The 17,756-nt window shown below is 50.1% G+C and overlaps 1 protein-coding gene across 1 annotated transcript; it reads right to left on the bottom strand.

Moving 5' to 3' along the window:
* Positions 1 to 287: 287 nt before the first annotated feature.
* Positions 288 to 5,688, bottom strand: LOC101389474 (uncharacterized). The gene is made up of 5 exons (XM_004434382.3): positions 5,614 to 5,688; positions 4,830 to 4,975; positions 3,684 to 3,734; positions 694 to 1,206; positions 288 to 448 (listed from the first exon to the last, which is right to left on the bottom strand). Exons 2-4 carry the CDS (start codon positions 4,938 to 4,940, stop codon positions 700 to 702), a joined length of 669 nt encoding a protein of 222 aa, XP_004434439.1. The 5' UTR covers positions 4,941 to 4,975; positions 5,614 to 5,688; the 3' UTR covers positions 288 to 448; positions 694 to 699.
* Between the last annotated feature and the right edge of the window lie 12,068 nt (positions 5,689 to 17,756).

The following is a 17,756-nucleotide window of genomic DNA, read 5'->3' as shown; positions in this document are numbered from 1 at the left end:
CAGACCCACGCTCGGGTCATGCCTGAGAGGAAGTGAAAAGCTCAGCGAAACCTGGAAAAGGGTACAAGAGCCTCTGCCACCCGTTATTTTTAGACATTACCATGTGGAGACTGAGCCCAAACCAACCGCTCAGAATCTGCAGCTTCCTGAACAGCCTGACGGGAAGGGACATGAGGACAGAGCGGAGGGCGACACGCCCAGGGGGCCAGGACTGTTCACAACCTGTCCTCCGCCCCCAGTGGTCCTTCTGTGGCCTTGCCTCCATCTCCACGTTGATTTTGGGCCCATTTGTCTTGTTTTAAATATTTTTATTCGTGGTCTTACCATCAACTCCGAGAGCTGGGCCCCCCTGGAGGTGGCTGTGATGACAACCTGGGGGGCAATGGGGGCAGGATGAGAACCACAACAGAGCCAGGTCAACCAGGCAGTCCTCCGGCTACAGGAATGTCTAGGGAAAAGGACAGAAATTCTCTGAGATTCAGGGGGTGGGTCCCTGAGGGCCACACGGGGCCTGCCCTGCATTGGACCCCACTTTAAGCGAAGTGGTGGGTACCCAGGTGTTTATTATTTGAGACAGAAAAAGGGCCAAGGGTTTCACTGAACCTGGATGTTCATCGACGTCCGCTCTGACCCGCTGGCCCCCGTCGCGGGTCCGCCCCCCCCGCCCCCCCCCATCCTGAGCTAACTGCTCACCTCACTCTAGGCCACGTACTGCCTCTTCCTCTTGCTTTTTTCAGGCTCTACAAGTAACAGTTCCAGTTTCCTCTTGGACAGTGAGAGCCTGGGCCCCTTGTCCCTCTCACTCCCGAGTCTGGGTGGTGGCTGTGATGCTCTGGCTTTGAGGGGGCCCATGGCGGGGAGCAGGGGGCTGGCTGCCCTGGGGCCCTGGTCTTCCCCTGTCATTCTCGAGTCCTCTGGAGACCCAAAAGGCCTGGCTGCCCACCCTCGCATCTCGGGGCTGCTGGCCTCCACGGGCGGCATGTCCACATCATTGGCCTCCAGGGATGCAGGGGCCCAGCTGGCAGCTTTCATGACACTGTCTGGAATTTTCAACAAGAGAGGGTCTTCCAAGTTCTCTTCTTCTGGACTCCTGGACTTCGGTGTATGCAAAGGCACATTACAGTGCACGCTGCCCAGAGAGCCGTCTTTGAAGCCGTAGGGGGAGTGACTAGGGGTGTCTTCTGAGTCGCCATAAGGATCTAAAAACTGATGACAAACGTATTTGAGCCTGTTAGAAATTTCTAGCAGTGGGACGGGTATAACATACCCTTTATATGCATACATTATTCCTTTCATCACTGATGTTGGTAAACTTTGCATGCTCTGCCTTGCAAATAAATCTTTAAAAATGCATTACATGAAATTAGGTATGCCTGAAATTAAAAAAAAATTCAACAAACTAAAAAAATCTAAAATAAATGTGAGCATCTTCATCTAAAAAAATGTTTATTTCTGGAAAAAAATAAAAAATAAAAATGCATTAGACAAATATCCCATAGCATCCAAAAGCCTGAGGGGTCCACCAGCGCTGGGGGCTCAGCCTGAGTCCTGTCATTTGAAGCCCTTGTCCCAGCGCTGGGGACTGGGGCGTCTGAGCTCATTTCGTCCCAACGTCCCCTCAAAGAGCACAGCACCACGTCCCTGCTGAAGGACAGACTCTGGCCAGCCTGGGCAGAAAGCGCAAACGTGTCCCCTGCTGCCGCGCAGAGGGCCGCCCAAGCTGGCTAAAAGGAACTGAAATGAGCATTCAAGTCCAATCGCTCACTGTTTTCAAAGGTGTCTGTGGTCTGTTCTGGAAGGCTGGGGTGCAGCAGGTCTGAGCAGCAGCGGCCGGCCATGCAGCCCCCTCACCCCAGGGCAGCCAGACGCCTCTTCCCTCTAAGACCCTGGCTGAAGAGGGTTTGTGAAGTTTTCTGGACGTCTAGTAACACTCTCCTCACCCCTGGCCTTTGTACCACAATTTCCTATTCCTTCCTCTTCCTTCCACCTTCCTTGCCCGTGCTCTCAACTGAGTGGCCCTGCCGCGAAGGTCTCCGAAGTCTGAGTCCCTGCGACTGTCTGTCACTGTCCCTTCCTGCACTAACGGACGAGCTGCGCCTTCAGTGACTGCCAGTGCCACGCGGAGACGTCCTTCCAGACACGAGAGGACCGTGAGGACCGGAAACCAACCCGGCGGCAGAGACGGCGAAATGTAGGTGCAGCTGCAGGCATTCCACTCCACACACACACACACACACAGAGGCATTCCACTCCTCTCACACACACACACACACACACACACACAGGCATTCCACTCCTCACACACACAGGCATTCCACTACACACACACACACACACACACACAGGCATTCCACTCCTCACACACACACAGGCATTCCCCTCCTCACACACCCACACACACACACACACACACACAGGCATTCCACTCCTCACACACACACAGGCATTCTACTCGTCACATACACACACACAGGCATTCTACTCTCACATACACACACACAGGCATTCAACTCCTCACACACACACACACACACACAGGCATTTCACTCCTCACACACCCAGGCATTCCACTACACACACACACACACACACCCCCACACACACACAGGCATTCCACTCCTCACACACACACACAGGCATTCCACTCCTTACACACAAGCATTCCACTCCTTGCACACAAACACACACACACAGGCATTCCACTCCTCTCTCACACACACACACACACACGCACAGGCATTCCACTCCTCACACACACACACAGGCATTCCACTCCTTACACACACACACAGGCGTTCTATTCCTTAAACACACACCGTCATTCCACTCCTCACACACACACACACACACACACCCTGCCATGGGGTCATCTCACTTGGGTACGGAAAACCTCCCAAGAGAGCTCATTTCCTCTTTGGACAGTTGATACTGTTATCTCTTCCAAAAATAGGTAAAAATGAAAATAAACACCATAATCTCTAGGCAACTGTAATCATTTCAGATTCAAACACTGGTCAGAGTTGTTGGAATTCACCAAGCCGGCCCCCATTCTGTGCCCCCACCACAGAGCAGTGAGCCTCCCTGCGGGGCCCCAAGGCCCAGACTGGGGTTGTGCACGCGGGTATGTGGGTGTGCGTGTGTGTGTGTGTGTAGTGGGGGTAACAGGCTCACACTGCAAAGAAACCAGCCATATTAGTTCTTACAAACCAAGAGATGCCAGGCGGGTGACGCACCCCTGGGTTGGTTAGAAGGATTTAACTGCACGTGCCCTGCTCTGCAACATTACCTGGCGTCTTAAAACCCCGTGAGCCCAGGTATTAACTACACCTGAATTAATTATTGAGATTGATTTTAATTTTGATTGAGATTAATTTTGAGACTAATTGCAAACCTATGGTCTTGGTAATCTTCCAGGCAAACTACTCTGAGTATTTTTTTTCTCATTTAAAAAAATTTAAAAGAGGAAAACATTTAAATATCAAAGTGAAGTTTTTTCTAAAATACAGTTACACCACTGTGCAGAAAAGAGTTCACACAGCAGGCGGCTGTCCTGAGACGGCTCTCCTTAGAAAGGTTTACTCGCAAGGCTGGCCCCTGGCTGCCATCTGGGAACTCGGATTTCGGGAGGGCTCCTGCCATTCCCTAAATGGTAAGGGCGGCCGATGGCTCATTCTAGTACATACCTCTCTCCAGATGCCTTCAAAAAAGTCCATGTGATTCTTTTTGTGATTGGCCTGGGGAAAAAGAAAAAACAGCTTGACTAACCCTTTCCATGAAGGGAGGCAGACAGCAGCTTCATGTCCCAAGGCAAAGGACAAAGGGGCCCACTGCCCACAGCAGCGGTTCCTGCCACCCAGACACTGGGCAGATGGCGGCCCTGGCAGAGTCGGGGGTGACAAGGAGAAGCATCCCCCAGGAGCCTGAGTGGAGGTAGAGGACCCCTCAGGGGGTTTGCTTTGAGGGACTAAAACGCAAACCTGGGCCACTGTAACCGGGGAAAGTAGAGCCAGGAATGTGGCAAGGAGACAGACTCCCCAGCTAGATTTGGTTTCCATGGCGCCAGGAAGAGACAAAAATGACTCATCGAACCTACATGGCACCCTGGCACTTGTTCTGGACCCAAAGCCAGAAAAGATCACAGAAGATACTAGATCATCCATCCCAACCCCTTCCTTTACAGATGCAGAAGCTGAGGCCCAGAGAGGGGCCAGGCATTGCTCAGGGTCCCTCAGAAGAACCCAGGGCTGGCATCAGATATTCCAGAACACTTCCCACTACACCCAGCCTGATGGGAAAAGCAACTCTTTTTTTTTTTTTTTTTTGTGAGGAAGATTAGCCCTGAGCCAACATCCATGCCAATCCTCCTCTGTTTTGCTGAGGAAGATTGGCCCTGGGCTAACATCCATGCCCATCTTCCTCCACTCTACATGGCACACCTCCACAGCGTGGCTTGACAAGCGGTGTGTAAGTGCGCGCCCTGGATCCAAACCTGCGAACCTCGGGCCGCAGAAGCAGAGCGCGCACACTTAACCGCTGCGTCACCGGGCTGGCGCCTGTTGTTTGTTTTTGTTTTTGTTTTTCTTAATCAAAAGAAAGACTCCCAAAGGACAGGAATTTGAACACCTCTAAATTTGGGGAAAAGAAAAAAGACCTGTAAAAATGATGCTAAGAACCACTGAGAATACTATCTCCAAGGAGTGGTCCAGGCCCAGGGCAAGGGTTCCTGGTCTCAGGCACAAGGGTCTGCTCTGGGCCATTGGCCCCCTCCACCCCTCCCCTCCCCGCCCCCATTTCCACTAAGAGGGAAGGGGCAGCGAGCAGATGAGCACCTTGAAGTGATGGAGCATGTTTCTCTGCCTCTTCCGGAAGCCGGCCCTGGCGCTGGCCACACTGAACGCTGCCCTGATGCAGTTGGGTCGGCCGTACCTCAGGCCGGCCATGGCTCAGTGGGGCCAGCTATGGACTTTTCACTTGGCTAAAAAATATCAAGTTCATAGGGACAAAGCACAGGTCAGTGGTTGCAAGGGGTGGGAGGGAGGCGTTGACCACAAAAGGGCAGGAGGGAACTTTCCAGAGCTAAGGAACCCTTCTGTCTTGATTGTGGTGGTGGTTGCTCCACAGGACGCATTTGTAAAAGTCAGAGCTGTGCGCCCAAAGGGGTGAATTTTACTGCAAATAGTTATACCTCAGTAAGCCAAATCTAGAGAGTTTTCAAAAAATTTTTTAGTTAAAAGAAAACCCACAGGCAGCTGGTGGCGTGGGAGGATACCCCACAATTGATACATCAGTTTGGGGAAAGCCCCTTTGTCTTCTCATAAAAACCCATCAGGAAACATTACACATTCATTGACACTGAAAGTTCTAGAACATTAGAGTGGGGAGGGTTCAAATGTCCTCCCTTCTGTTTCGTTTTTTAACAGATGAAGAAATTTAATCCCAGACTAGGGACTGACACACCCAAGGCAACATAAACTCAGAGAGCTTTTCCTAAGAAGTATGAGGCTGTTAAAAACATAAAATTTTTTTAAAACCCTGCACCCAAAGAACAGAGAGAGAGAACAGCCACTCTAAAAAAACAAAAAAAAAACTTACTAAGAACAAGAGGCTACAAACCTCCTTGGCGTTTCATGTCACTTGCTCTCCTCAAGAATCCTCCTGGGAAGGCACCCGCTAGACCCTGTGGGAAAGTGCATCAGTTATAAACACACGCCCCCGTGCGACATGCTTTTCACCATAAACTCAGGCTTTCCCAAACTGGGCTCCTTGGAACACCAGTTCTCAGGCCTGTAAGGCAAAGTTCAGAGAAATAGGAAGTGCTACAAACCAGACCTTAAAGAATCCTGGGTGTTATGCAGAATACATGTTAGTATTTTTTTTTGGTGAGGAGTGGCCCTGAGCTAACACCTGTTGCCAATCTTTCCCTTGTTGCTTGAGGAAGATTCGCCCTGAGCTAACATCTGTGCCCATCCTCCTCTATTTTGTGGGATGCCACCACAGTGTTGCTTGATGAGTGGTGTAGGTCTGCTCTCGGGATCTGAACCCATGAACCCAGGCTGCCAAAGAGGAGTGCACTGAACTTAACCACTACGCCACCGGGCTGGCCCCACAAGTTAGCATTTTAAAGGCTAGAAAGTTTCCCAGCAAAAAACAATCTCCTTTTTTTTTTTTAAGAATTAACCCAAGTCTATACTTTATTCCAATTTCATTCGTTTTTACTTAATGTCCTTTTTCTGTCTCAGGATCCCATCCAGGACACCACATTACACTTACTTTCATGTCTCCTTAGGCACCTTCTTAGCTGTGACATTTTCACAGACCTTCCTTGTTTTTGATGACCTTGACAGTTTTGAGGAGCATCTTGTAAGCTGTCCCTCAATTGGGATTTATCTGATGTTTTTCTTATGAATAGACAGGGGTTACAGATTTTGGGAGGGTGACCACTGAGGTAGAGTGCCCTTCTCATCGCAAGGGTGTCAAGGGCACGTCACTGTGACCACCTGGCTGAGATAGGGCCTGCCGGGCTCCCTTTCCATCCTGTCCTCTGTAGGAAGAAGCCCCTCTGCGCAGCCCATGCTCAGGGAGCAGCGAGTTGTGCGGACCTCCTGGAGGCGAGCAGCTACATAAATTCCTCGCCATGGAAGATTCCTCCCCCATTGACTGATCGATTTAACCATTCACGCATATCAGCGTGGACTCACATTCGTTGTATACTTGGGTTATAATAAATACTACATTATTTATTTTGCTCCAGCTTTGGCTGGAACTTGTTGGGCCGCCTCCCATGTCCCTTTGTGTCCAGTGTCCCAAAATGATTTAATATTGATCTCCAAAGGAACATGTCCTGTGAGGTACTTAGCACTCTCTCTGGGCTGAATTTTAAGAAATTTTCACATATTGAGGTATATGGGGAAGCTATTCTGGTTTAAACCTGATTTTGCCTGAACTGTATGTGAACTAACCAGCCTGACTTATGGCCTGTCAAACACACGTTGTCCATCCACTTAAACCATTAAAGTAAAGGATGAATTAAACATTATCCCAGAATGAAGAGTGCACTCTCTGAAGATACGGATGCATGCCTCCTTTCCTACGACGCCAGTACCAGTACTCATTTGAGGATAAGTTTCCTTTCCCAGACATCAGGGTTGTGTTGATCTGCTAATTGTAACTAAATATCTCTTTGAAACTTTGAGGGATATGTATCCTGGACATGTTTGATGTATGTTCTTTGTTCTAAAAAGGTATAAAACTGTACTGAAAACCATACTTCTCTGGAACACTTTCTTCCTGGGTGGAGACTGCCCTCCCAGGCTAGTCCTCAGCGTGGCTCAAACAAAACTCACCTTATGTTTCTTATCTATAGAATGGTTATTGGTTATTTGCATCAACAGTGTAAATAAAAGTACCAAAAAAGTAAGCGAAATAATTCAGACAGAGAGAGACAATTACCATGTGACTTCACTCATATGTGGAAGATAAACACACACATTTAGATATGGAGACCAGATTGGTGGTTACCAGAGGGGAAGGGGGTGGGGGAGGGCAAAGGGGCACATGTGTAGGATGATGGATGGAAACTGGACTTCTGGTGGTGAACACGATGCAGTCTATACAGCAGGTGAACCATAACGATATACACCTGAAATTTATACAATGTTATGAACCAATGTGACCTTGAGGAAAAAATGCACCAAAAAAGTGAAATTATAACAAGTAGAGGAACCCAACCCCCCTTCTCTCCTCACCTCCCTGCCGGAGCTGCGGACCAGGATCAGCACTGACCTATTTTCTAGACCAGTTGGTTGGTACCAGGTTAAAGGACCTCTTATATACTTTTAATCCAAAGGCATTTCACACACATGGTCAAAAAGTCCTATTAAACGTTATACAGTAAGTACCTGAGGTCCCCCAGACCCTGCTGCGGGCCCCCCCGTACATCCTCCAGGAGTTCGCTGTGCAAATTCCCCACACAGGCTCCTTTATAATCCCTCACCCACAAGCGTTTATACCCACAGAGGCAGAAATCTCTTGTGAAGAGTTTCCATACGGAGTATAAGACCCAACAGGCACTTGCCCATCCCAAGCATCCTCGCTTTGGATTCACTCTGAACTTCAGTGTCAAACCAGCAGCCTCACCAGTCATGTAGTTTGGGGAGTTAAACAAAACTCGTTTTTGTTTTTTTTTTCTGAGGAAGATCCGCCCTGAGCTAACATCTGCCAATCCTCCTCTTTTTGCTGAGGAAGACTGGCCCTGGGCTAACATCCGTGCCCATCGTCCTCCACCCCATATGGGACGCTGCCACAGTGTGGCTTGACAAGTGGTGCGTCAGTGCACGCCCAGGATCTGAACCAGCCAACCCCAGGCCACCGCAGTGGAGCGCGTGCACTTAACCGCTTGCGCCACCGGGCCGGCCAAAACTCGGTTTTGATGCCAGTAGGAACTCAATTAAAAGACAGAAGCTTGCAGACGGCGGCATGACGGTGTCAGCCGGTTTACAGCTGGGAATCTGAGGTTAAGAACATCGGATTTGCCCAGAGGCACAGAGCTGAGGCCAGAAGCTGGTTCTAATCCCCGCCATGTGGCTGCTCTGCTCCCACACACACGCAAGCATGCACGCACACGCATGCACAGCAACCCCGGGGACGTCCTGGGCCCCCAGGCACCAGCGTCTCCACCTCCCCTCGCAGGGCAGCTTCTCTAGCAGAGGGAAAAGACAAGCTACCCAGGACTCTCCCCCTCCTCCCTCTGCCTCCTCCAGTGCCCCCTCCCTCTCCACCCTCAAAGGTTACTTTAAAAAGCCCTTGTCAGACTTACTGGAGAATTCTTTGAAATCAAGCCTATTATGATTGAAGTCACCTTGTTGCACAAACCTCTGCAATTCCTCCTGGCCACTCCTCCCGACCTTTCTTCCCAGCCAAGGTCAAAGTGGGTCCCCAGCCTTCCTCACCCCACTTCCTCCCTCTCCTCCACCCCTGGAAGTTGGCTCTCTGCCCCTCTTGGCTCAGTCACTTTAAGTGACCAATTCACCTTGCACTTATCTCGTTGGCCTCTTTATAACACCCTCCCTCCCTCCCTCCCGCTCCAGCTGAGGGTCCTTCACTGGAGGAGCAGCTGCTTTCTCGCCTCCCCAGCTCCAGGGGGCGCTGCCAAGCCCACAGCCTGACGGGGACAATGTCAGGCGAACACTGAAGGTGTGATGGTGGTGCTGTGTGTGTGTCTAAAAAGGCCTTTCCTTCTAGGGGACACACCGGGGTGGGGGGAGGAAACAGAATCGGCCGTGTATTCTGGATCCATGAGGCTGGGACAATGTTAGACAATTCTCTTCTCTTGTATGTTTGAAAATTTCCTGATGAAGAATTTAGAGGTCACCAACTCTGCCCTGAGAGCCACCAATCTCTACCTTCAAGCAAGTCCCGTCCATTAAGCTCGAACCCTGAGTGCCCACTGCCCATCCTGCATCTGTCCACACACTCCACACCCACACATCATCTGGCCTCAAGGCTCCACGCGCCACCTCTGGCGGCCCCAGGTTCCATCTCCCAGCTCCACACCCGCAGCCCCCACTGCCCAGCCTCCTCGGGGTCTCGCAATAGGTTCTTCCAACTTGACATCTCCAAGATCAAACTGCTGATCTTCCCAAAACTAACCCCACTGCTGTCCTCCCTCCCGGCTCAGCGGGGGGCGGGGGCGCAGCTCCGCGTCTTGTTGCTCAAGCTAAAAACCCTGCACAGCACCTTGGCTCCCCTTTCTCCCAAACCGCACACCCAGTTGATCAGCCAGCGTTGACTCTGCCTTCCAAACGAGGCCAGAGGGCAGTCCCTTCTCCCACTTCCACGGCTCTGCGCTCATCCTCAGCCCGGAGCAGCGCCGTTAAAGCTTAGCTGGAATTCCGCCCTGTCCCTCAGAGAAAGCCCGAGCCCTCCTCGCGGCACCCAGACGCCTCACAGGACAAGCCCCCCACACAGCCCTGCCTCCTCCTCTCCCCTGCAGCTCCGCGCCCCCCCTCCTTGGAGCACAGGGAGCTCCCACCCCAAGGCCTGAGACTCGCTTGACCTCCACCTGGCTGTCCCCTCACCTCCACCCTTCCTGGAGGCCCCTTATCTCACATTTCAACCTCCCCCATCCTCACACTGCCATTTCACACACGCATGCGCACACCCCCCTGCTGCGTCTTTCCCTCGCCCTCGCCACTCTAACGTTCTCTGTGTCCTCCTCCTGCCTCTCGGGATCACCAGCCCCTTCAAGGGACTCACGCTCCATCACCTGGGCTTTTTGCTTCTTTGTCCACAGCTGTGTCCCCAAAGCCTGGCACGGCACTGAGCACGCAGTCAGTGCTCAAAACATATTTACTGGATGGACGCACGTCTGTTCCACCAAGACCCGCACCTACCAAGTCCCAAACCCAGTGCTTTTCCCCCGGACGTGCCCCTCCTTTTGCAGCCTCCACTGTGGCTAAACTGTCTCCACTAGCCAAGACCCCCGAGCCAGAAACCACTGGAGGCTGAATGGCTGATGGGTCCCAAACCCAGGTCTGCTACCAACCAGGCTTCATGACTTCACAGATGTCTAAAGCAGCTTCTCCCAGCCTCAGTTTCCCTGTCGGTAAGATGGGCAAACAGATGAGGAGTCTGTGATGTGACATGTGAAAAGGGGTCAGCATGCTGCTCTCTTTGCCAGTTTGTGATTTCATTGGCTACTCTGAGATAAACGTGTCACTTAAACATCCCACCCCATGCAAATCACCACCCAAGGGAATCACAAGGCTCAAAGGCACCCTGCCACTGGAAAAGTAACATTTTAAACCAGAGTGTCACCTGTCCACAGGGGTGGGGGAAGTCTGCACACGGCACAGAGTGCTTCTTATTTGATGGGAGGGTCTTGTCCAAAATTCTCTGAGGAGGCCCTGTGTACTGGGTTAAATGGAGGCCCCCCAAAAATATTCGTCCCCATCCTTACGCCTGGAACCTGTGACTGTGACTTTATTTGGAAAAGGGTCTTTGCAGATGTAATTAACTTAAGGATCTCAAGACGAGATCATCCTGGATTTAGGGTGAGCCCTAAATCAATGACAGGTGTCCTTATAAGAGAAAGGAGGAAATTTTAAACACACCCAGGGGAGAAGGTGATGTGAAAAGAAGGCAGAGACGGGAGTGACGCGACCACAGGCCAAGGAAGGCCAAGGATTGCTGGCAATCGCCAGAAGCTGGAGAGAGGTCTGGAACAGATTCTCCCTCAGAGCCTCTGGAGGGAACCAACCCATGCCTGGATTTCAGACTTCTGGCCTCCAGAACCGTGAGAGAATAAATCTGTGTTGTTTCAAGCCACCCAGTTTGTGCTAATTTGTTACAGCAGCCACAGGAAACTAATATGCCCTGTATGTACAGTCATCCCCCCTTATCTGCGGGGAACACGTTCCAAGACCCCCAGTGGATGCCTGAAACCGTGGATAGTACGAATCCCGATATATACTACGTTTTTTCCGCAGTACATATATATTTGAGATGCAACAGCAAAACTAGCAAGGATTTCTTTTTCCTTCTTCACAATTTCACAGATAGAGGATTCGTTCTTACTGTAGATCTTAGCAACTTCAGCATACGATTTTTTTTCTTTCCTTAAGTCGAGAACTTTCAATTTTCACTTAAAGGAAGCACTTTACGGCTTCTCTTTGGCATATTCAATTTGCCGGCATCACTACTCTCCCACTTTGGGGCCATAATTAAGTAAAATAAGGGTGACTTGAACACAAGCACTGTGATACCACGACAGTCGATCTGACAACCGAGAGGGTTACTAAGTGACTCTATGGCAAGGATCGGGCACAGCGTAGATCCGCTGGACAAAGAGCTGATTCACGCCCCGGGTAGGAAGAAGCAGGTTGGCGAGAGATTTCATCACGCTACTCAGAATGGCACGCAATTTAAAACTAATGAATTGTTTTTTCCTGGAATTTTCCATTCAATATTTGCAGACTGCAGTTGATCACAGGTAACTGAAACTACAGAAAGTGAAACCACAGATAAGGGGGGAATGCTGTCTAAGGATTGGTACTCTGAGAAAAATGACATGATCTTAAAGAATTCTGTTCTTTTCATTTGAAGTTCAGAAGAACAAGAGTAGACCATGGCGCTGTTTACTCTGTGAGAATGGGAAACACACCAGTCTGGGCGGGAGACATCTGTAGTGAAACATTTAAGCAGCAAGGATGAGAAAAAGACCAGGCTAGACATGAAATTATCCCGAATTCAATTTTGGTCACCAGGACGTCAATCATTTAAAGTGACATTTCCAATACGTGGGAAGAAATACCCCAAACGGTAGGGAACACAGAAAAAAGGAAAGGAGTTTGGGTGGAAGTATGGGTCCGTTTTTTAAAGATATCATCCTTCAATGCTACATTTGAATTTTAAAATGCATTATGAAAGACTCCGAACATAAAGTATATGTGGGGTGTATCGTTATACTAAAAAAGCACAATCAATTCCAGGGCCCACCTGGGAAAAAGTCACTTTCATAGACTGACCTCACAGGTGTCAGGAAGTCATAACCTGGTAACCTGAGGTTTTAAAATGGAAAAGTTAGGGAGCAGCAAGCCAACTTCTGGCCAGTCCTTGGCCCCGCCCCCTTGCCCATCCTGGCCCCGCCTCCTCACCCATCCTGGCCCCGCCTCCTCACCCATCATGGCCCCGCCTCCTCACCCATCCTGGCCCCGCCTCCTCACCCATCATGGCCCTCAGCTTCACATAGCTGCAGTTATTAAGCTGGAGGAGGAAAAGCTCAGCAGCAAAACAGAAATGGAAGACAAGCAAGTGCATTTATGACCCAGCATCTTCTGGCATCTTTTCTTTTTTTTTTGAGGAAGATCAGCCCTGAGCTAACATCCATGCCAATCCTCCTCCTTTTTTTCCCTTTTTTCCCCAAAACCCTAGTAGATAGCTGTATGTCATAGTTGCACATCCTTCTAGTTGCTGTACGTGGGACGCCACCTCAGCATGGCCGGACAAGTGCTGCATTGGTGCGCGCCCGGGATCCGAACCCGGGCCGCCAGCAGCGGAGCTCGCGCACGTAACCGCTAAGCCACGGGGCCGGCCCCATACAGTTCTAGTTTAAAAAGACATTCTTTCCTTGAAATAAATTTGTTCTGAAAGATTTCTCAAACATCTCTTCCCCAAAAGTGGTTTCTAAGAGGATTAGCTTCATTCGAGTGTTGATAGGCAGTACTCAAACGGTCTGTCGTTTCACAGGACACTGTATCTTTATTTTTCTAACCACTTGAAACCAAGATCTAGTTCAGGCTTCAAACATCTGAGCACCTTTCCTGGACCCGGAACCCATGAGAGCAGGAAGCCTTTCAGGGTCGCATTTCCGAGGATAAACACCCCCCTACACACACACACACACACACACACACACACACACACACACACACACACTCTATGTCCTTTAGACACACTTCTAACAAGAAACAATCCTGGCTGTGAACACCTCCTGGGGACGCCTTCACCATCTCCATGACCAGCCCCTGGGCCAGGGCAGGTGCTCGGGAAAATTTCTCAAGTGCAATAGTCTGTGGGGAAGTTAGGAGACTGAAAATCGTCCCCTTTCCTAATTGCCATAGAACAAGAATGGATGCTCCAAATAAAAACGTCCCGCCCCTTACAGAGTAAGGTTCTTCAAGGGGAATGTTAAGGTCTGTATTTTGGTGCACAAATCAGAATTTTCTTTCTTTTTTCTCCCCCCCAGTGTTAATTTTCTGTGTGTGTGTGTGTGTGAGGAAGATCAACCCTGAGCTAACATCCGATGCCAATCCTCCTCTCTTTTTTTTTTTTTTTTTTTGCTAAGGAAGATTGGCCCTGGGCTAACACCCATGCCCATCTTCCTCTACTTTATATGGGACGCCTCCACAGCATGGCTTGACAAGCCGGGCGTCAGTGCGTGCCCGGGATCCGGGCCTGCGAACCCCAAGCCACCGCAGTGGAGCACACACTTAACCGCTGCGCCACTGGGCCGGCCCCTAGCCCCCAGTGTTAATTTTTAAGAAAGATACTTTCATATCATATTTGGTATTATTTTGATCAGACTTTTTTGTATAATTATTTTGAGATATAATAAACTAAAAAGGAATAACTTTTTTTCCATTTTGCAATCTCCTGGCCCTTATGCCATCTGAAAAAAAGGTCAAAACTTATAGCTCCATTCAAGACCATGTTGACCAAGCTTTAAAAGGAAAAAGCACTTCAGCCGCAGCCAGCATGCTCTTTTTACCTTGTGAGTCAGCCCCTCCAGAGCGCATGGGCTGGTATCAGAATCCATCAGATCACAAAGGTCTACAACCAGAACAGAACAGTGGTTCAGGCTAAATGAATCCACAGAAATCCAGAGCAGAGGATCATCAGGATTTTTTTTCTCATTTTAAACCAGTTTGTGCTAGAGGAAACTACAGGTTAAAATAATATTTTATTTTGGAGAAATACTGTGTAGCTTTGCATGCAGGCGCTAATTAACCCCAGGTTAATTCCCAGGTGTCCTAGAATTCTCCTGTGGGCTGGCAGGGGAGGGGGGAACTGTCCACACTTCCGAAGCACAGGCTGATTGCGACGGAGGGCAAAGCAGGGTCAGCCCCAGGGCCACCCTCCCACCCTCACCCTGGGCAGAGCTGGCCCAGGCCACCTCAGTTGGAAGCTGGCTGGGGGTGCCCCTTCCCAATCCCCCAGGTGTGAACCTGGAGGAAATGCAGTAACCCCTGTATCAGCCCCCACCTCACACCAGGGTCTATCCACCCTACAGGCCTGACTCCTTGGGGGAGGGATATTCCTCCATAAGGAGGAAAGAAAGGAGGGTCTCCGAGGCAGAGACCCCAGCCCTAGGGGCTGGGCACCATCCTCACTCCTCACTCTGCATGGCAGGGACCACCCCCCATGGGGGTGGGGTGTTGTCCTTGCTCCCACAGGGCAGGGCCTCACCCACCCTCATGGTGGGGACTCTTTACTCCATGAGGCAGGGGCGCCCCCACACACCCTCTTGGGGGGGTGCCGTCCTCACGCCCATGGGGCAGGGACCCCCACGCAGGATCTGGGCTCGGCCACCTCGGGCCCCTCCTAGCGGGCTGGGGCCTCTTCTCGCTGGAGGAGGCCCTTCCGCGCCCTATCCAGGCCCACGCGGCTTCATCTGCCGGCCAGCAGCTGCGGGGAAAGGCGCAGGTGGCAGCACCTCGTGCGGGGCGGGAGCACCTGGCCTCGCACCTCCGCGCCCACCTGTCCGAGACTGGGGCTGGGCCGCAGCTTCCCCAGCTCCCAGAAAAGCAGCCCCCATTCAGCCTCCTGGTGTAGCAAGGAACTGGTTCCTGAGGGTGACTCGAGTGGAACCTGTTGTTAAGTTGGGGCCACCAGGAGTCCGGCTCCCGTGAGGTCGGCCCCGCAGTGATGCTTATTCAGAGCAGCTGGGGCTGCAATGCCAGGGTGGGGTGCACGGGGCACAGGACCGTCGCTGCACACTTACCTTCTGAATGGCATGTCCATTTTGTTCCCAGAGTGATCACCACTGAGTCAAGAAGGAAAGTCCTGAGGGCCAGACCTGTGTGACGTCACAGGCATCTCCATGGCAACGAAGCGGGCGGTTCCCTGCCTGCCCGGCCCCATCGCCCGGCCCGTCGGCTCCCGCTGCCCCTTCGCCAAGTCCTCTGATCCTTCCTCCCGCGCTAGGCACCCTCACGCGGGCTCCACTCGAGGCCAGAGAGGCCTGTTTAAGGACATAGTTTTGCCACAAAACCTTGAATGTTTCCCCTGTGCCTTGGGATGATGTTCAAACCCTTTAATGAGCCCACCCTGCGCTCCCCTCCAGCAGCATCCTTACGGTCCCTACCTGAGAACTGCTCCTGCCCCACGGCTGCAGCCACTCCCACCTCTGCTTCCTAGTTCCAAGCCCCCTCCCCTTCCAAGCACCTGCAGCTCTGTCTTCTGCTCCCCTCACCCCGCCCTGACCCCTGGCTTTCTTAACCTCTGCGTCTTAGTTTGACACCTCCTCCAGGCAGCCTTCCTTGACCCCCCCAAGTCTTTGTTAGGAGCTGCTCCTCTGCGCTGTGTAGAAGACCAGCCTGTGTATAAGTTGCCTATTGATTTCCACGTGGCTCCCTAGACTGTCATCCCGTGAGCCTAGGGACTTTCAATCCTAAGCTCCACCACACTGTACAGCACAGCAACTGCTCAAAAAATATATTTTCAACAAATGATGGAAAAAACTGGCCAATTGAATATTCCACAAATCATGTTAGCTGCTCAGTCACTAATTGTTTTAGTAATTTTGAAGTTCCGAAGTATGGATCGTCCAACTTTGTCTTTCTTTTTCGAGATCGTATGGCTTCTGGGTCCCTTGAATTTCCATGTGAATTTCAGGATTGGCTTGTCAATTTCTGCAAAAATGCCAGCTGGAATTTCCGTAGGGATTATGTTTAATCTGTAGATCAATTTGGGTAGTATTGCCATCTTAACAAGATGAAGTCTTCCAACCCATGAACACAGGCTGTCTTTTCATTTATTAGGTCTTCATTAATTTCTTTCAACAATGTTTTGTAGTTTTCAGTATGTAAGTCTTGCATTTCTTTTGTTAAATTTATTCTAAGTATTTTACTTTTTTGATGCTATTGTAAATAGAACTGCTTTCTTAATTTTGTTTTGGGGTTACTCATTGTTAGTGTATAGAAATACAATTAACTTTTGTATGTTAATCTTGTATCCTAAAACCTTGTTGAACTTGTTGTAATAGGTATGTGTGTGTTTGTGTGGGTTCTTTGTGGTTTTCCATCATGTCATCTACAAATAGAGATAATTTCTCCTCCTTTCTGTCCATCAGGATGCCTTTTTTTCTTTATCTTGACTAACTGCCCTGGCTCGAACCTCCTGCTGTAGTGAACAGAAGTGACGAGAATGAACATCCTGTCTTGGTTTTAATTGCGCATTTAATTGTTGTACCAAGTACCTTGAGTATGTTTGGAAAGGAAAAGATGAAATACAGATGAAATGATATGATGAAATCCAGGAATTGCTTCAGAATGTCTGAGGAAGGAGGGAGATTGCAAGGAATGTGGATGGGCACAACAAGCCATGACTGGTTGGCTGCGGACAATGATGGGCACATGGGGTCCCATGCTGTTCTGTCTGCTTTTGTGTACCTTTGAAATTCACATAATGGAAAAAGAAAAAAGTACAATAAGGAATATGTAGAGCCAAAAAGAAAGAACTGAGGAAACAAAGGGTAGGCTATCAAGGGAAATGAAAGGTCCATTGAGGAATTGGAACCCCAGGCAAGAATGCTGGAGTACCTGCTACCAACCAGGTAGAAACACCTTTCCCCAACCCGGCCATGGCTGTGCCCAATCCCCATGGTACCCACAGGCCTTTAGGCTAACGCTGATTGTTTTGTCCCTTAAGTCTCTTTTAACCTAGAACTGCTTTGTTTTACTTTAATGGCACTGATTTGTGGAAGAAGCCAAGGCAAATATCCTGCAGAATCTTCTGGATTTTTCCAGCTGCTTCCTCAAAATGTTGTTTAGCATGTCCTCTATCCTCTTCCTATGTATTTCATATTAACTAGAATTACCAGATATTCTCCTGTTTTTGGACACCTAGGCTGTTTTCAAATTTCCCTCACTACAGTCTTGCAAAGAACGTTCTCATACATTTCTCCTTGTACAAGTGGACAAGACTTTAGTCCACACCAGGATGGGGAAGTCCTTCATGAGATGTGCCAAATTGCTCTC

Source organism: Ceratotherium simum, chromosome 24 (assembly GCF_057802395.1).
Source record: "Ceratotherium simum simum isolate JZ-2026a chromosome 24, ASM5780239v1, whole genome shotgun sequence".
In the NCBI taxonomy this organism is placed as follows: Eukaryota; Metazoa; Chordata; class Mammalia; order Perissodactyla; family Rhinocerotidae; genus Ceratotherium; species Ceratotherium simum.
Note: the sequence above shows the minus strand (reverse complement) of the source record. Positions and strands in the feature narration are given on the sequence as shown.